Here is a 20,401-nt window from a genome sequence, read left to right as displayed (position 1 = left end):
CTCTTGGAATAGGAAGAAGAGAAAATTTTTGATTGTGTTTGAAATGATCTCTAGAGCCCTTTATATAGGCTCAGGCACGTCCAAAGAAGAAGATTCCCCTCCCGCGGATTGATGATGTGTCTTCTTGTGCTCCTTTGATCCTTCGGCTTATTGCATCTTGGCCATCCATGTTTCCTTCCTTCTTCGAGGGGCCTTTTCATGCTTGCTCTTGCCTGGATGCATAACATTTGCTTTTTTTTTGAAAATTTTTCAATGTTTGCTCATGTGCTGGATGCATGACACTTGTCATAGTTTGCTTTCTTTAGGAATTTTTTTTCATGTTTACTCCCTTGCTTGTGCACGAATGCTTGCCACTTGGCCGTTAACCAATTTGGTTTTCAAAATTTTAAAATATTTAATTTAATTCAACAAAATTAACAGCAACTTATAGCAATTTTAACATCCACGAACCAAGTAACGATTTTTTTTTCCTTCTTTTTTTTGGGGTGTCTCTTTGATCATTCAATGAAAAATGTATGCCACAATTATTCCGTCAGAAGGACCATCTTGTCATAGCACACGGGAAAGACAGCATGCTCAACATTGTCCATCTTCAGGTTATATGCATTATTTCAAGCCTCAAAACTTTTTTAACTTCAGAATGATCAATTAAGAAAGGGAAATAGCAACAAATGAAAACTGTATAGGAAATTCCTTCCAATAATTGTTCTTGTATAGGCTGTATAAAGTCTGAGCAATAATAATTCTCTCGACATTTCGACTGTGAAAAATAGAGACAAGTTGCATTCACTTTAAAAAACACTCCTCAACGCTCATTAGAAACATTCATACAAACATCTCTTACAAGGGAAAAAAAAAAGGAGGAAATCAAAGTTCTGAAGCTACAATTTCTCTCAAAGCTTATCATGGCAAATGTTGGAAAAAATAAAGAATAATTCATTACAAGCAAAGAAAGAAAAAGGCCCGAGTACTCGACACAACTCATTTTCTAATGCGAGAGAACGAAGATGACAATTTCCTCTGCAGACTATATACACTGACACATAAAGAGCGCAAGGCTAAAAGGGTGGCAAGAAGGAGCAATTTCGGTTCTTTATAAATTAAAATTGCAAAGATGGCACACCTCATAAGAGATACTATTTATTTGACCATTGAAATTCAATTTCCAAGTTTCTGGGGGGTCCGCTTTTGCTTTCAGGTAGCAATGTATACTCTCCAGCAACTGATCCCAGCATAACCACCCGATCAATCTGAATCGTTACTTTTCCAAATTTGCTCTGCAGTCAGACACAAAGGAAAATGAGGCAGTCAATTTCCAGTAGAACTAAGGTCAAAAGCACAAAGATTTTGAAGCAATGTGTTAGGCCACAAGAGGGATAACATCTATCTATTTTCTTTGGGGTCAATACCTTTCCAAATTTGCTCTTATTCTTGCATGATATGTGAAGCTTCTGGCCTTTAGGAGGGCTATCAAATACCCAAGAAAAAGCTTCATCCCATTCAGGGGTTGGACCCGTTGACACAATCTGAAATTGGAAGATGACACTAAAGTAAACAATTGTAGTTATGTAATGCAAGAATAACCCCTACGATCAGTAAATTATAAAGCTCAAGCTTTACCACAGTGCTGTGCAGTCTATGTACCAAAATTTTATGATGTTTCAGTCATATACAAGCATATTATAGTGAAGCACATAGAGCTCTTAGATTCAGATATTCTACATCATTTCATATGATTAATCAACGTATTCTTGTCAAGGATTAAAGCATTGCATACCAGTTCCCTGTCATGCCTGTGCTTGGCATGCACCAGCACCATGAGCAAGCACTGGCATGCAGCCATGCTGCTCTAAAAGGCACTGGCATGGTATGTGCTGGTCTGGTGCGGACACACCGTCCACGATTCTTGTGGGCAAGTCACTCCAGGAAGATCCCAAGAATGATGGGTACATAGGCACTTAACTAACCGAAAAACAACTTTTCCAAAACTCTTCAATGATCTAGACCATTGGTCTTATTAAATAGACGAAGGTGTGTAAGCCCTGTGGCTTCCTTTGTTTTTAACCAACTCCTAACAGTTCCATTCGTTGCTCCACTTATAATATAGGCCTTAAAGGTGCTCCAAGTAGTAAAAACTTAGAGAGGGGCAAGGCATACTTGCAAGAGCCAAGAGATATTTTGGTCAGAAAGCATGTAATACCCCCCCCCCCCCCAAAAAAAAAAAAAAGAGGGGTGGATGGGCCGGCCCGAAAAGACCGGGCCCATCCACCATTTACGATCGTGCCTAGGGCACGATCGTGGGAGGAGTAACACCACACAAAAAAAAAGGGGAGGGGGAGAGCGGCGGCGGCGGCAGCGGCGTCCGGGGAGAGGCGATCGCCGGGGGAGACCGAGCGCCGGAGCCGAGAACCGGCCGACCGTGGAGGAAGCTTTAAAGCTCTTCCTTCCTTCAAGAAGATCCCCACAAATCGGGTGAAGAAGCTTGGGGATCCGAGGGTCTTCCTCCTCCGATTTTCCGCCGGAAAGGTCGCCGGAATACCCCCACCGGACCGAGGTAAGCATGGTTCCTTCCTTTGTGTTTTATTTCCTGGATTTGGGGCGGCGTGGGTGAAGTTTTTGGCCGGTGAGATCGCCGGAGAAGAGTTCGAAACAGGGAACCCCTGTTTCGGCTTCTCTTTTTCGGATCTTGTAGCCGCCGCCGGCCGCTGGGTTGGCCGGATCCATGGAAGCTGGGTTGAATCGGGACTGTGGGAGGTTTTGGTGAGGAATTTCTAGGGTTAACTGAAGATGGGAAGTGTGGATCCGAGCTTTCTCCCTCGTGATCCCATCCCCTTTCCCTCTTCCTCTCGTCGGTTGGCCGCCGACTGGTGACGACGGTGAGAGCCACTGTGGCTGCCGTCGGGTGGGGGAGCCGAGCCACCATTAGAGTGGTCTGCCGTTGATGATGGAGGAGGGGGGAAGGGAGGAAAGAGGACATGCCGGTTCTTGGGAGAAGAAGAGGAAGGCACCACCTCTTTCTCTCTCTCTTGGCCGGCCACCATCGCCGGCGACTGCAACAATGGCGGCCGGTGATGGTTCGACCAGTGGTGTTGTCGGGTTGGGGAAGGAGAGGGCACATCTATCAGGGCTATTGGCCTTGGATCAAAAAGATTTGAGGGAGGGAGATGTATTCCCAACCATGAAGAGAGAGGAATCATTCCTTTATGTTGGTCTCTTCATCGGGACCGGCCATCGTTGCTGGCATGGCTGCGGCCACGGCTGGTGACGACATAGGCCGATGGTACAAGGTGGGAGTCGGGCCACCCCGACTGCCCTAGATCTGGAGGGATTGAGATGTTTGGGGACCTGGTGATGGACCCCATAGTAGATGTGAATTATGGTTTAGAATATTTAAATATTAAATAATTTAGTTTGTGATTTATAATTGATGTTGTAGGGAAAGAGTCAGCGGTGCCAGGAGGTTTTGATCAGGGGACTCAGCACCCCAGCTCGTAGGTTATGATCCAGATCTGTATTTGAGTCAGTCTACAATTTCGGTAAGAACCCTTGTACGCCAATCCTACATGATATAGATATTTTTGCACTATATATACTTGATATGCTATGATTCAGATAAAGCAAAATAGTTTTATATTAAATTATGTTTTGTTCGTGTTAGCTTGTGATTGGTGTTATAATGGATGCATGTATGTGTATAACCTATACCTATATAATTGGATTTATGGATGTGGTGGTATGGACTAACCATGTTATATTGATTGCCCTGTCACGGGCCGGAAACGTGACCATGGTTAGTCTAGGCCGGAAATAAAGTGGAAAAGGGAATGGATGTGTATTTGTGAATTGATTAAATGAACTGGGACTTTGGGCTTATCTCGTTATTATTGATTGGCCCATCACAGGCTGGAAATGTGATATTATCGATTGCCCCATCACAGGCTGGAAATGTGATACTATCGATTGCCCCGTCACAGGCTGGAAATGTGACACTATCGATTGCCCCATCACAGGCCGGAAATGTGATACTATTGATTGCCCCGTCACGGGCCGGAAACGTGACCGGGATGTAGCCCAAAATCGGAAAGATAATTGATCCGGATCAAGTTAACATGGAATGGGAAGAAAAAGCATTGAAAATAGTCATAGTGATTTATAAGCTATATATATACTATATCATTCTTATGTGGCCAGACTTTCATTGATGTTTGATGTATAATTATGGACTTTTATTGATGCTTGATGTTCATAATTATATTGATTATTTGAGTCTTATGGAAACTGTTTATGATTTCATGAAATGTGCATCGATTTGTCATGGTTTTCGAATTCATATTATTATTGTGTTGGTATGGATGTGTAGGGATTCTTACTGGGCTGTAAAGCTCACCCCCCTCTTTTTCTTTTTCTTTACCAGAGTTGCAGGATGCATAGATTTGGATGGGATGGGCGCAGAGTGCGAGTACCAGAGTTATTAGTTAGTTAGTTTGTTTATCCTTCTTTGATGTCGATGAACATTTAAAGACTTTGTAATTGAACCAATTTGTCTATTTGGACATGTCGGATTTGTCTATTTGAACTATTAAATTAGTTGTGGATTTATTGGAATTTTTGTTAATCATAGGCCTTGCATGATCTTTAGGGCACTGCTCTAGGGCTCATGCGGCCGGTCGCGTACCGGACCCGGGTGCTGGGTTCGGGGCGTGACAAAGCAAGTGCCCAAAAAGATGTTGTATGCTGTCCACTCATCTGTTCGTAGAGCCCAATGTCTTTTCACTGACATTTCTGACCATCCAGGATAGGAGAAAAGGGATCAAAAGGTGCAAAAATGTTGAATGAGAACTGTATAAGCAGTTGCCTGAATAGGTAGGAGAAGGGCTTGTCTGAAGCAGCCGATGTGAAGAATATGAGTGGAGAGGACATCTAAAGCATATACCGAACAAAATGCAGAGCAAGGTGATATAAAAAGCGGCCCAATTCCAAAGACGCTTATGTACATTTAAGAAATTCTCTTTTTTTAATTTTAATTGTTGAACTAAAATAGATTAGTATCCTACCAAATATAACTTTAAAATTTGCAATGATATTAAGAAAGCTGGTTGATGAAATCTACTTTAATTGAATGGAAGGTGACAAAACTGTGATGTATAAAACTATTCTCTAAATTATTTATTTTCAAATATATCAAATAAGAAACTAAACAATTAACAGTATTTTAGTAACAAACACCATGGATATACAATGCAAAAATTAGAGTTTCACAAATCGAAAGGCTCATTGATACTGAACCTAAAACTACCCTAGTAACTAAAAGTTCCTTGTGTAGAATATCATTAATTATGGGATTAAGAAAATACAAAAAATTAATCGTTTGAATAATTGGCAACATGGTCACATCGCAAAACAATTAGAGTGCAATTCAAAACACTGCATATTTGATTAGTGGGAAATAGGAGGTGAAAGAACTAGGAACACTGGAAAAGGACGTGCAAGAGTAGTAGTATTCAGGGAATAAGTGGTGAACTAATCGAGATAGTTTGACCATGTGCACACAGGTTAAAACCAACCTTGACACTGTGAGGTCACAGATTCCTGTAGAAGTGGAAGAAAAGAGGAGAAGAAGATAAACAGGAACAAAACTAATATAATAATACTCAATTTTTTTGGATTTTTATTCATTTTTGAAAATTTGACCATGTACTAGGCTCGGATTCATAGAAATGGTCCAGATTGTTGTGATAGGATCTGCTGTCTATATTTTTGCCAGAGGTGGTGCAAGCCCTCTGGCCAACAAAAGTTTTAAAACCATCCTTCACCAAGTCATTGAGAATTTCATCTGCGACACTTGGCATGTTTTGTCTTGTAATTTCGTAATTATTTTGCATAGAAATATCCTGCTATGTTGTATGGAGATTCACACTTTAAAATTCCAGTAGATCCCATTTTCATGTCATGAGGGTGAGTCCTTAAAACTTTTACAAATTCAATGCACCAAGAATCATAATCTACTTTGGTGAAATCATGATGGCCTAGCTTATGTACATTATGTTCTTCCCACCTGACCTCAATAGGCAACCAACCTTTTACTAATAATTTGGCCATGATGTTGATGCATTTTTGGCTGACATAAATGCTGTCAACAAATTACGAAGGGGCAGAAGGGTGTTGCAAAATACCAAAGAAGAAGAAGTAGTAGTTCTGCTATTCAGACATCATTTTGCTGTTTGGTAATTTCTTTTATACTTTAGTATTAGTTGGGAGCTGGGATTGACATAGGTATAACAATTTTGCTGAGACACAGATTAAGACCTCCCAATTAAAAGGAAAGGAAACTATAAATTAGTTACCTACTAAAGAGTTAGAAGATAAAGGGTCAACCAAACATCTTAAAATTCCTACATATGCCAAATAAAAACCTGAATATATTTAAAGAAAAGCATAAGCCATCTCAGATATTATGTTAAATACTATTTGTATAGCATAAGCTATTTAATTTTTATATGAATAATAAATACAACATCATTGAAATCATCACAAGATTAATAAAGTTGAATTACTGACTCTAATGAAAAATAGCTTCCCATCATATATTAGAAACAAGCTGATCTAGTAAGATAAGGATAGTGCTTTCAGGATATTAGTAGTATTGGAAGGCAGGCCACAATAAGAGAATAACAATAACAAAAAACGAGTTCAGAAGTTTCATTTTAGATATGCAAAGTGTGGTTAGCCACGGTATGTTACCTTCGTTTGTCTAGGTGGATTGTTGCCAAGTGTGAGTTTACAGTAAACACTTGGGTTTCCCACTGACTGCCTTAAATTATTACCACGCTTTATAATGACTGTAAGTGTTCCTGGTAAGCACTGCAAAAGAAGTTCAGCTTTTTCCTGAAACCGAGGTGGGCCAGACTGGATCAAGTATTGCAGTAAGGGAATAGCCTCTGATGCAGCAACAGATTGAGCTTTGAAAATATCAGTTGGGCATGCTGACCAAGCTTGCCTGAGAAAGAAAAGCGAATCCAATGCTGCTTCTTGAGCTGCTTCAGAGCCGGTTTTAAGAGATGTTACAAGATGGGGAATGCTTAAAGTAGCAGGTTCAGTAGCCCTCAAACGAGGAAAGTTGCCTAGTAGTGCATTCAGTGCTTTTAGATACTCCTCATTTGCACTTCCATTGGCCCATAAATCTTTTTCAATGGCAGCTGCACGTGAATCAAAATTGTGAGGTATCGAAAGGATAGTGCATGCACGAAAAAAGCAAGTGAATGAGAAATAAACATCAGCTAGACTAAACAATAAGTCTGGAAATAAAACCTCAACAAATTATGTTGAAACAACATTAAAAATGGTCATGTTAGTGATAAATCTTTTTATTCTCAGAATAGTCTCCAAGATTATTCCATTGTAATGCTGGTGAAAAAAATTATGGCTATGGCTCATGAATATTATGAGCATTTAATTCATTAGAATTATCAACAGATAGAAAAATTAGAAAGTTGGTGTCATGGTTGACGACAAGGCAACAAATAATTATGATGTACAGCTTAAATTCAGCCAGCTTCCTTGTTAAATAGAAAGGTCAATTGCAAACTCACAGATGACTCTCCATCTTGAGAAGTAATGCTGACCACCACCTCAATGAGTACAATTCAATATACTAAGTATAATAACAATGTTTGACTTTGTGTTGTAGGAGTCCACAGCTACATAATCCAGAGCTCTCTATTTCAATAATTAGATCTAACATTTATTATCTTCTGTAATTTAGTTTAAGTGTCTATCCTAGAAGTTTTATACATAATACTTTGATAATGCCATAGTCATGAACTTGGAAACATATTTATCAACTTAATTTTGTAATTCATGTGACTGGAAAATGAGATGTTCTGAGCCCTAAACCAGAGTGTATTTCTTTTACCAAAACAGCTTAAACTAAAAAAAGAGATGATGTTTTATAAGGAATCAATACTCATTTGTCTTAGCTATAATTCTTTATTATATGCTCAGCATAATAAGTTTGATTTGTCAAATATAAAGGATAAGTTAGTCAAGAAAACCACTAGACAAGTACAATCATGGTGAGGAGAAAGACAAAAAAAAGAAAAAAAATCAAGCAGTAATCTTCCTCAGTTATGCATTTGTTTGTGGTTGAGATTGAATTGCAGGCATCCCAGAACACACAGAAGTTCAAATAGAAATTTGCAAAGAAAGGCACATGACAAGAGTCACAAGAATTTACCAGTTATAGCTCTCATTGTTTCACTGGAAGCATACTCTTGGATGGTGTGATTAGAGAAGAGAAGTTTAACAAACATTGCTGCCTGAACAGACGTATCAGGATTGCTGGAATTAATAAGGTCTAGCACAACCTGAACGCCGCCAGCTTCTGCAACAGCTCTCTTATTTGATCTGCTGTACATTACAAGATTTTGAAGGGCACATATGGCTACTACTTTCATTTCTTCGGTTGGTTGGTCTTCAAGAAGATTTACCAGAGCTCGGCATGCTGAAACGGCATCTGTAATTCGAGCAAGGCCTTCATTTTGGAAAAGATCACCAAGAGCGAGAGCTGCAAGCAACCTTCCCTGCTGGCATTGTGTTTGAGGATCTAGAAGATACATGGATAATGGTGAGATAGCAGATTTGGCAGCTTTTGTTTCTCTGATCTTCACATTGTTGAGCAACACTTCCAGTAATCTTGCTGCAGTTTCTTCACACTGATGACTCCTGAGAAGTTCCAATAGTGCCTCTACAGCACCACTTTCAGCCATTGCTTCAGCACTGGTTGAATCATCGCTTTCCAACACAAGCAGGGCATTTAGTGCACCTACAACTGTACTTTCTGTTCCAGAGTGAAGCAACTGCACCAATACAGCCACAGGCACCTCAAGAAAAAATTCAGAACTATACTGGAGAATGCTGGATAAGATAGAAGCAGCAGATTCCCATATAGCATGAGGCAAGGGAGGGTCAGTTTGCAATATTACTTTAGACAACTCATAAACACCACCTTCCTTGGCAATTGTATTTGGCCAAGCTAATGCAATGTTAGTAAGAGCTTTTATAGACCTCTGTTGTAAAATGGGCACACCTGACCCAAGAACTTGGATTAGGGGACTAATTGCTTGCTCTGTTACAGAATCCCTCTGCAAGTGTTCTTCCAAGAGGAGATGGGATAATAGTTCTGCAGCCAATTGTTGCACTGCTTGACTAGGGGAATCCAGTAAAGCAATAACTGGTTCAATGGCTTGCCGAGGTCTCAGGTTATAATCAGCTCGACAATGAGGATGCTCCAAAATATTAACAAGAACCTGTAAGGTACTATGCTGACCACTAGGACCAATTTCTGGCCTACTTAGTAGGGAGAAAAGAGGTTCCACAACTTTGGCTGCTGATGGACCCTTTGCAATGCTTGCATTGTTGGTCAATATTCTAAGTAATTCTGCAAGCGCAATGCAGAGAAAATCAGGAGCTTCTTGGAGTATATTAAGTGTGCTCTCAATTACTCCAGCTTTCACCATTTCCAATTTACAAGCTGGCCTATCCTTTCCTAACTTTGCCAAAGCCCTAGCAACTGCCTCATGAAGCAAGTAATTTTTACCAAACAGAAGACCAACAAGAGGAACAACAGCACCATGTGCAGCAACTAGTTCTGCCAATTGCTCATCATCCAAAAGCTTATCCAGTGCACGAACTACTGAATGCTGTGCAGGACTAGACTCACTAACTAATAGAGACACCAAAGGCTCCACACAACGTGCTGCAGCCATCGTAGACCGAATTCTTGTATTTCCAAAAAGGACGCAACATAACTCAGCAGCATCTCCCTTCAATTCTACTGAGCAGTTCGAAGAAAGGATACGGCAAAGGACATCTACTGCATTCGTCTCAACATCTCCAACAGCAAGAGCTCTTGACAGATTTTCAGAAAGCAACCTAACAAGAGCAGCAATAACAGCATGTTGCTCCCTCTCTGATCCAGTGCTCAAAAGCTCTACAAGGGGTTGAACGGCTTGGTGAGCTGACTCACTATTCCTGATATGATCTGAGCAAAACAAACCCTCCAAAGCTTTAGCTGCACTGTACCTGGAATTTCTTCCGCCCAATCGTAAGACTGCCACAAGTTGATTAACAGCACCAAATGCAGATTCATGACGCCTTATTTCAGCACTGCTGAACAGAATGCCCAATAATTCTGTGGTTGCCTCTTCTGTTGCATCTTGTGGTCCTAGTGAGAGATACTTAGTAAGTGCCTCTAGAGCCCCAGCTTCAACCATTACAAGTTTATTTGCAGGGCAATCTACTGCTAGCTGAGTCAGAAGGCCCAATGCCAGAAAAGGTGCACCTGGTCGGTCTGGAATTGGTTTGAGTAAATCAACAAGTGCAGGTATGGCTTTCCTAGAAGTTGCACCAATCCTTATATCATCAACTCTAAACAACCTCTCCACTGCAATTTGCTCTGGATTGCGGATCAAAGAGAACTCCTCTGACAATTCTAAAAGATCAGCTATATCAATATCAGCACACCCAAGCAAAGGTATGAGCCCACTAGCTGCCCCAGAATTAGCAACAGCCAGCAGAGTCCCTCTGCTACCATTACAAACAAGACTGGCCAAAGCTTGTGCAGCAAAATATCTGTTTGCTGACTCTTCTGATCTCAACAGATTTACAAGTACTGGAATAGAGTGCATTGTTGCATTCGATCGTATGATATCTCTGTCTTGAAACAGCACTGCTAGTAGTAAAGCACAAACCCATGTGCTGTTATCTTCTTTAGAATCACTCTGCAAATTTTACATTTACATACGTCAGATTAAGTCCTGAGAGTGACCATAAGATTTAAAAACCATGCAGATAAATCATGACATTAAGCGAAGATGTAAATAATCCACGAAAAATATTGATGAAAGTGCAAACATGAAATATACATATAGTAAATACAGAAATGGGCAAAGCTCATACAATAAGGGATGGAACTGCCGAAAAGGCATTGCCAATTACCTGTATGGATAGGAATGCATACTGAGAGATCTTGTCAGTAAGAACTTCAATTGCTCCAGCCTCCATTATGGCTGCTTTAGTTTTGTCATCATGACAAGCAAGCATAGAAAGTAGCCAAATGGCAACCATGTTACCAGAAATCACAGCAGTGCTACACTCAACTTCACCGTTTCTATCTTGTTCTTTAGGATGCCTATAAATGCTTATGTCTATATTGCTTTCACCATCTCCATGGTCAGCCAAGGAATATGTAGAATGAAGCATACCAACAAGAGAATGAACAAGATGAGTGCATGAGCTTGATTCATTCAAAGCTTCTACCAGATTCTGGCTGTTCTCTTTTGCAGCACAAATAAGAAGAGCGCTTCCCCCAACTTTGACTTTGAAATTGTTAGACCCGATAACCCTTCTTGCAATTGATGATATACACCCAGAGGTGCCAGAAACCACACCACCCAGTATAACAGGTTGATCATGACCAAGTTTTGATACAATTTCTATAGCTTTATCTTGTAACAAGGGAGTTCCATCAGCTATACATGCAACGAGGGGGACTACTGTATGAGGATATTCAGCAAGAATTGCCCATGGAGGTTTTATATGATCGCTTGCTCCTTTTGATCTTGACAATGTGACCATCGCATTAAGAACTTCTGATGTAGCATCAGCTTCAATACTAGTAGATTCCAGAAGAGCAGCAAGTGCGAGAACTGTCCCAGCACGGTTTACACTATCAGATATTGCCTGATCAATAAAGCGACACTGAAGAAGACGTGCAATTGCCGCTGCAGCATGAGTTCGTCCATCAATAGTGCCATCTCGCAGAACTCGTGTAACAGGAAAAATAATCTCATCTGGAGATGCCTGCATAGATGCTTCATGATCCAGAAGAAGGTTAGCCAGAGCTCGTGTTGCCTGCTCTGCCACTTCTAGAACTGAGGAATTAGCAAGAAGGACTAATGGATTCAATACATCTCTAGCAACTGCAGCAACCTCCTTGTTTTGCTTAATTGAAAGGAAAATAGCTGCAAGGCAGCATGAAGCCTCCCTCAGAATTCTTTCAGACTCAACATTAAGCAGCTTCATCACCGACCAGAAAGTCTTCACAGCAACATGAGTTTCTCTCAAGTCTTTGCGGCAATGAAAGAGTCCTGCAAGAGCTGATGCTGATTTAGCTTGAGTTTCTTCCTTCGTAGAACTTAAGATTTTTATCATGGTCTCAATGGCATCATTTGCAGCACTTCCTTCATGCAAAATATCGTTGAGGGGTGCAACTGAAAGCAAACTTTTTAGCGCATCCAAAATATATACTTTAGACTCAGGCTGGTCACTGGTTAGTAAAGCAGAGAGCTGGCTGACAGTCCCAGTATCTGACTTATGGATGAGATGGTTTAATGTTTTTGATGCAATCTCTTTTCCATTATCACTTCCATTTTTCAGCAGCCATAATAAAGCAGGAACAGCATCAGCACTTTCAACACATGCTCGTATGTCTTCACTGTGGTTACAAAGGTTTCCAAGGATTATTGCAGAATCTTCTTTGGCTTTTGGAGATCCTGTTTCTAAAATTTGAACAAGAGGAGGAATGCCTCCAGCAGCAGTTATGGCCCATATGCTTTCATCATTTTCATTGGATAAGAGGCAAAGAAGAGCCACAGCACATTCCTGTTGCTGCTCCGATGAGAGGCCGAGAAGAGATATTAAAAGCTGCACCCCCTCACGACCTTGCAATGCATGCCATAGGCTACATTCTTTGTTGCAGAGAATAAGAAGAGATTTCACAAGTTCATCTTGCGCCTCATTTGTTGTCATGGTTATCAAACCAACAAGCAAGCGTTTTGCATCAGAATTGTTAAGCCTCCTTGATAGAATATTATTCCCATACAAACTGGCCAATGCTTCAATAGTACGCTCCTGGACAAGAAATGGAAACTTAGGTTTAAACTGGTTTACCAATATCTTCTCAATGATTAAAGGGTCTGAAGCCCTAATGGATTCAGCATTCATATCATATATCATCAGGGCTGAAGCTAAAGCACCCAGTGTGTCAGCAATCTGTGCAGGTGAAGTACAAGATTCGAGGCTTTCACCAAGGCTGGATATCACATACGACAATCCACCAGATATATTTGCTAATGCACACATTGCATTTTCCTGCAATGCCTGAGCAGATTCTCCTTGCATAAATTCTTTTGATGGAGCTATAGTTGCATTTATCAAAGCAGGGATCCCATTAGAATTAGCTATCTCACGCCTGGCTTCCTTACACTTTGCAGAAAGAGATCTAAGGACACCTGCAGCCTCAGCTCTAATAGAAGCTTCATTACCAGGCCCCAGTAACTTGAGGAGTTGTTTAGTGGTTCCTGCAGCTAAAACTCGTGAACAGACAGATGCATCTTCCATCATTACACATGCAAGAAGATAGCAAACATTTGCAAGTGTACTGGTTTGTCCTGAAGAAAGCAGTTTTATAAGTATATCCACCCCACCAGATTCTATGGTCGCTGGCCAGAAACCATCTGTGCTCTTAGATAAATTCTTTAATGCTCCAGTAAGCAGACTATCCACCACACTTTCATTTTTGAGACCATGTTTTAGCTGCTTCCATAAAACAGGAACAACTCTTTCAGTTGCGAAGATCTTTGATCCAACATGATCCCTTGCTCCACCTTGAGAAACAGCATAAATAGTTTTTGCAGCTGCAATTTGGCCCTCAGCCAAGCTGGACTTGAGGAGAGCAAGCAGTGGGGGGATGCAACCACCGAGCAATACTTTTACTCTTAGTTCTTCCTCCTTGCAAAGAGATCCTAAAACAGCAGCAGCCAACATCTTCACTCCTAATGACCCTGACCTGAGGAGGGCGACAAGAATGGGAACTGCCTGGGAGTGCGACCCCACGGCTCCAAAGGCATTATCACGAGTTTCAATAAGTTCTAGCAACTGTTTCAAGGAGCTCTCTTTCTCTTGTGCAGTTGAAGAATTCCGACGTAATTGCTCTATACACTGGGCAATACTTGAAAGTGTTCCATCTGGATCCTCCATACTAGCACGGTCTCTGAAAGTAACACATTTAGCAAGAACCATAGGTGAAAGGTATCCACAAGTATTCAGCATTGCAGAATGGTCACAATCCTGAGCTACTAAATTCTGTGATTTAAAATGATTCTGCACATAACCCTCTAAACATTTATTAAGAGATAGCTGGTTGTTCAACTACCCACTTAAATAAGAGGGTTATTCTTCAAATACTACACATGTCATAACATTATGCAGGAGATAGCTGGATGTTCAACTGCCCACTTAAATAAGAGGATCATTCTTCAAATACTACATGTCATAACATTATGCAGGTACTATGTGAACACACAACAGATAGGGCAAGAGGAACTTGCATGTTGTAGTGTTGGAATTTTGTCAATGTTGCTACTGTGATGTTGATGTCTAACTATTAAATCTGTGTTCTCAAGAAAATTTGACAGTTAAATGCATCACCATCCATGTTGGAATATAATAACTAAAGAAGCATATGTCGAGTCCCATAGATAAATAAATGACAAGCCTTATATTTTTGATTTTGGAACCTAATAAAATGAGAAAATCAGTTCATTGGATGATTCAAAATCACACAGTTCAAATGGCAATGAGAAAAATATGGATCTTGACAGGGTCCTATAACATAGTTATGACTTATGAGCAATCATCACATTTACAATTGTTATTCTTGTTAATTATTGTTTTTTTCTCTTTCCATTCTGCTGTATATTTTATTTAGTGTGTGGGTTTGAAATTTTATACACTATTAGCTTAATGCTCATATTGCATATGGATACAACCCCTTTGTGCGTGCCCACTTTTTTGCTTGTGGGACTTCTAAATTCTCGTAGGGACCTCTAGGAATTCCTTCTAGAGCTTGTTGAATAATTTTTACAGATTCCCCCTTTTTACCCATTCTTACTAAATAACGAGCTAATGAATCTCCTTCTTTTTATCATTGGACTTTCCCATTGAATTCATTGTAACATGCATAATGATCAACCTTATGAAGATCCCATTTATAACAAATATAGGGAGTTAAACAACAACTGTTTTGTCAAAGCAAACTAAAACATGCAGAATAAGGCTGGTTATGGTTATGGTTATAGCTATATATGTGCCTACAAGTTCATGAAGCACACACACATGGAGATATATATTTCTCAGGTCAATATCTACATATTCAAACATTTGCTGCATGGAGGAAAAAAAAAAAGGAAAATTATTCTGTGATTAAAATAATACTCAGGCTGGCGGCGATGGTAATGCTTATGAGGTTAGGAACAAGAATGCTAATTGTTGTAGCAGTTGGGAAAAGGGAGGAGGAGGGGTGTTTACTGGTCATGCAATCTATTGTTGGTAGGTGTGGGGTTTGAAAACATTACAATGATGTGGGTGTCACAATGGTTGGCCATTCACTTCATGGTGACAGAGTAATACAAAATGAAAGCAATCTGCTATTCATCACTTGTACCTCCATGAACATCCTACTAATTACTCATTAAAAAAGTCACATATGACTGTAGAATCAGCGATACTGTATCAGCCATGAGTTTGAGAGTAGGTGTTAAGAGTTATGAGATGTGGGTGTTCTGTCTTACATGTTGGATGTGTACAAGACTAACATGAGCATCCAAATGTTATGTTAGTGTATATTTTGTCAATTTCTATTAATGATATATTAAAGATCATGCTCTAGCCAAAATTATGATTCTGTATGACCAGAAAGCTGGGCCTACATGAACTAAGCAATGACGAGATAAACATTTTAGTGATAATGTCTTTATGGAGATGAGATGCAACCAGACAAGTCCTGGTCTAAATCCAAGATAGTATACAGTGTGGCTTGAAAGTCCATGCCCATCAGTCCTAAATGGGCATTCGTTTGGTTAGTTCAAAGCTTCCAATTATGGGAAACCAAGACTTGCCTTGAGGCCAGACAACTTTCAGCTTTAACTTGAAGAATCTACAGCAATATTTTTCCCATGAAACCATTTACAGATTGAACCTCTGATATGATATTGACACCAAAAAACTATATTTAAATAGTCGAGCTTGCATAATATGATTATTATATAAATCACAAAACCATGAAGTTTATAACATAGTATTAAAATTTAGTCAGTGTAAGCTCAAAGGCAATCAACTTTTAATGTTTTTTCTTAAATTAAATGAATGTTGCAACTCAAAACCATAACTGTGTGAGCTTACAATGACTGTTTATTGTACTTTATTGAGTAATATATAGATGGAGACAATGTGACCGTTAATAGATATTTAATGGTATAAGAAAAAACAGGATGGCACATTCTCTATTACATTAGTATTTTTACAAGTTTATGTATATCAACAGATCTTTTCTAACTAAGAGCAAGCAACGTGGCACAATGGTATCACTAATACCCAAGGTTTTAGCTCCTGGTGGGACAGGGGGCATCCGGCCATCCCATGTCATTCCTGCATGCATGTGGGGAGAGAAGAAGAAAGAGGTAGGAAAAAAAGGAAGGAAATACAAAGAAAAGGAAAAAGTGAAGGGAATGAAAAAGAAGAAAAATGAAACAAAGAAAGGAAGGGAGAAGAAAAAGAAAGGAAGGAAACAAGGAAGAAAGGAAAGAGAAAGAAGAAGAAAAAGGAAAAAAAGAAAGAAAGGAAGGGATAAGAAAAGAAAGAAAAAGGAAAGGAAAGAAAGGAAGGTAAAAGAAAAAGAAAGAAAAAAGGAAAGAAAGAAAAAAAGGAAAGAAGAAGAGGAGAGAGACGGAGGATATCCAGCAGGGATACATGGCCGGGACCACTGCCGGGATGGGACAGGACAGCAGAAAATTTCGTTCCATAGAGAAACCAAGACACCTTCGTCCCACAAAATTTAAAACGTTGCTAACACCAATACATAGCTAATGTGATCATGTATCTCAATATGTGTATGCTAATGATCTTAATGTTCCCTAGGCATAACTTAGTCATGCCTTGTGCCTAAAATGCATGGTAGACCACTCAAATGGATAATCTACACAATTTATCCTGACCGCATATGTTTGAACTTTGAAGCACATGCAGACCAAATTTCAATTGTGTAGGAGATGTTCCAACATTGGATTTAGATTAAACCATTGACTTCTTTTCTTTTGAAAAAATTATCATTCATTTTGGGTCTATAAGCATTTTACATAATGTAGATACTGACACTAGGTTTGGATTACTGATTTGAACGGCCCAAATTGCACTTGGGCGCTATGCCATAGCATCTGCTTTGCACATGGAATAAATATGTCCAGGTATACATGTATGTGTGTATTTTGTAACTTAGAATGTATTCATAATGTCAATATATGGTCAATCATAAATTTTAAAAAAGAATAATTAACAATGTAAATAAACTTTGAGTTATTTCCCTTGCTGAGATATTTAGTGATGAAATCTGAAACATAGAAGTACGAAATTCTAAACTCGCCTCAAGCCCATCTTCATTACTGAGTGTGGAGTTGGAGGCTCCGAAGCTTGAACTTTAGTATCCATATTTCTTTCCTGTAATTGAACAGTGGGGAATAACATTAATCATAAGAAGTGCATCAACGAAGGCTACAGATTAGTGTCCATGACCTATACACAATTATTCAGTTGTTGAGCTAAGATGCATTGCAAATAGCTCCATTATCATCTAAAAAGGATTATATGAAGGTAAGATTATACTGTCTGAATTTATGTATAAATTGGCATCCACAAAAACGGCTTACAGATTAATTAAATGTTAATTTTGTAAAATCTGAGGTTGACTAATATCATCAATTTTTGTATAGTTATTTATGTAATCAGTGGTATCCCTTTGATCCTTCTCAAGTTCATGAACATATATGCATGCAACTTTAAGGCTACAACTAACTAGAATAAACAGCTGCATAGTTTTTACCAATGTCAGTTCAAACAAGATCAAATCTAAAGCTAGAATGTACAATAATGAAGTGGCTGAGTTTGATTCAGAATTGATGCCGCCAAAATACTAAAGACTCAATGCTTTCTTAGTCCTATGGTTCTTATCCAGGTAGTTTAGGATCATATATCCATAGCAGTATGAGGGTAAAGATTAATAAGTTATCTCTGTTATTATCTTTTTCATTGCTTGTTAATGATACAATAATGTCGGAGATATATGTTGCATAGGAAATATCAGGTTGCTTTTTTAACAAATCAAGCTATCTGAGTCATCTCTTAGTGTTTTTACTAAGTGATGCCACATTTAAACTACCGGGTCAGGGTCCCATCCATGGTATAAGGAGGTCCTAAAATCTGATAAGTTAAAAGAGAAACATCGGTGGTTCAAAATCCTGAACATGTGGTTTTTGTTAAGACAGTGGATTTTATTATTGACAAGTCCAGTGCAAATAGATCTGGCATAAATTTGGCTTTTGAAGATCTAACAAGCTTATCCTAGCATGATCAAATATGTGATGCACATCTGCAAGTCTACATTTTGCATCACTTGAAGTCACAGGGATTTTAGATGGCAGATAGTTTTTAGTGCTGACTGGCTACTCTTAAAGGGGATCAGACTTGTTTCTAACCATAATCTTCCATCAGTCAGATTCCTTCTTCCATCATACTGTTTCCAGCAAAACAATACCAGGTAGGCATTTTAGCAATATTCATGTCGACAACCTCCAGTACATACAAACAAGCTCTACTAAGCTTTAGCTTAGATTACAATCTTTCTATCCAGTGTTTTTTAATTGGTAAAAAGCATTTATTAGGATGATTTGATAAAATTCTTTTGCACAAAGAAAATTAGAGAGAATAAACTGAATACTATTAGCAAGATAAAATAATTGGCAAAAGGATACAAATTGAAGATTTCATAATACAGATAATTACTGCTTGGCAATGAGTCTCGCGTAGGAAAAGGAAAAGACCTGAACTGCGTTACGACTACTATGAAACCAGTGAAAAAAAGAGACCCTAATTCAAACACGATAATCAGATGTCTCAAGACTGTATTAATGAAAAAATAGAATCATCTCGTGTATTTTTTTTCCAGTAGACCCAATTACATGGAAACAAAGTCTAACAATTAATCATTTAAGATCATGAGTGAGGTTTAGTGATTGGAATCTTAACCGACAAAGAACCTTCATTGACATACTCTTCTAGTACCATTTTTAAAATGAACATGGAAAATGAATGGACTTGGGCATGCATAACACTAAACATATAGAACTGCAGCTCAAATAGAGAACCCAACCTGATTTCCTTTTTCTTTCTCAACCAAAATTATAAAGGATCTACCTAAAAGAAACTGCTTCTTTTGTTATGATCATCTTTCCGGAAGGCTAAAATATTCCATATATTGCATTGAACCACCAGATTCAAGGACCCGTCTAGAATAAAATTAACTCTCCTATCCATTTTCCTCCAACTATTTCCTACTGATCTACGAGATACTGCAACAATGCCACGAGCTAACCGTAATCATTGACTCCCTTACAGAACATCAAGGAGGAAACCTACCAGATCCGCAGCTCCATGGCTGCCACCATTGTACCTCCACGCTAGTGTTGTCGCCAGCTTTACTGCTGCTTAAGAGCCCTCAGCTAAGTAAACCTACTTCTCTTCTTCGCCCTCGATCTGCTTCCAAATCAAAACAACCTGAACTAATTAAATGAAAATCATATTTTGCGATCAGGACTATATATAAATCAGTACCAATTACTCCAAATCAAAGGACGAGATAAAAAGAATTAGAGAAATCTAAATCGATAAGTAGCATTCAGTAACATATCTAAATTTTCAAGAAAAAAAAATCACCACTAAAATGTTAGAGCACTCGTATTTTTAGATCTGAATCACTGGCATTTGCTCCAACTCCAAATCATCAAACCAGTGATTTCCGTCCACAGATCTGATGATTTCTCAATGTTCCCAAACAGTTCTCACAAAGCAAACCGAATCCAGACAAAACTCTCCACATCCACTTCGCACCTACCAGATCACTCACTAATCCCGCAAAAGCCTCCACTTTCCGAGAAAATAGAAGTAAAAGCGTTCACCTGGGACTCAAAAAGACTCCAAAGTTCCAACAATTCAGTAAATTTCAGAGTGTAAACGACCGCATTAATGCCAGATTTTCCAGAGGAGACCGGATCGTCCACTCCCACTCCAAATTCTCGCAGAGAGCCGAAAAATGGACCAAAAATGTGAAAAAATCGAGAAAAATCAGAGGAGAGCAACCTCGACGGACTCAAGCAGCAGAAGAGCTTCGATTCTAGTGGTCGACGAGAGTGAAGTGGAGATCTTTCAGACAGCAGCACAGATTTTTTCTCTCCGCCTCCGAAGAAGAGGAGAGAGAGGCTCCAATTTTTTTCTTTTGGCGTCCGAAATTTCGACC

At 39.2% G+C, this 20,401-nt stretch overlaps 1 protein-coding gene across 3 annotated transcripts; it reads right to left on the bottom strand.

The window, feature by feature from the left end:
- Nucleotides 1-761: 761 nt before the first annotated feature.
- LOC103723545 (protein CELLULOSE SYNTHASE INTERACTIVE 1-like) lies at nt 762-20,401 on the bottom strand. Of its 3 annotated transcripts, none has more exons than XM_008814497.4 (8): nt 20,245-20,401; nt 19,525-19,641; nt 17,477-17,550; nt 10,996-14,050; nt 8,234-10,778; nt 6,742-7,196; nt 1,410-1,526; nt 762-1,277 (listed from the first exon to the last, which is right to left on the bottom strand). In XM_008814497.4, exons 3-8 carry the CDS (start codon nt 17,539-17,541, stop codon nt 1,137-1,139), a joined length of 6,378 nt encoding a protein of 2,125 aa, XP_008812719.2. In that variant the 5' UTR covers nt 17,542-17,550; nt 19,525-19,641; nt 20,245-20,401; the 3' UTR covers nt 762-1,136. The 3 variants fall into 3 exon arrangements, with proteins under 3 accessions (XP_008812719.2, XP_038973155.1, XP_008812720.2); XM_039117227.1 differs by having other exon boundaries at nt 19,525-19,662; nt 20,245-20,397; XM_008814498.4 differs by lacking the exon at nt 20,245-20,401 and adding an exon at nt 19,822-20,215.

This window comes from Phoenix dactylifera, unplaced genomic scaffold, assembly GCF_009389715.1.
Source record: "Phoenix dactylifera cultivar Barhee BC4 unplaced genomic scaffold, palm_55x_up_171113_PBpolish2nd_filt_p 000190F, whole genome shotgun sequence".
Taxonomy (NCBI): Eukaryota; Viridiplantae; Streptophyta; class Magnoliopsida; order Arecales; family Arecaceae; genus Phoenix; species Phoenix dactylifera.
The sequence above is the reverse complement of the archived record's forward strand: the minus strand, read 5'-3'. Positions and strand labels throughout refer to the sequence as shown.

Bases quoted from the DNA above. Each gene is read 5' to 3' on its own strand.
- LOC103723545 (XM_008814497.4), bottom strand. From the start codon at position 17,541: ATGGATACTAAAGTTCAAGCTTCGGAGCCTCCAACTCCACACTCAGTA. The intron at 10,779-10,995 runs GTAATTGGCAAT...TAAAATTTGCAG, and splicing joins ATGCATTCCTATCCATACAG to AGTGATTCTAAAGAAGATAA. The intron at 1,278-1,409 runs GTATTGACCCCA...GTCTGACTGCAG, and splicing joins ATAAGAGCAAATTTGGAAAG to AGCAAATTTGGAAAAGTAAC.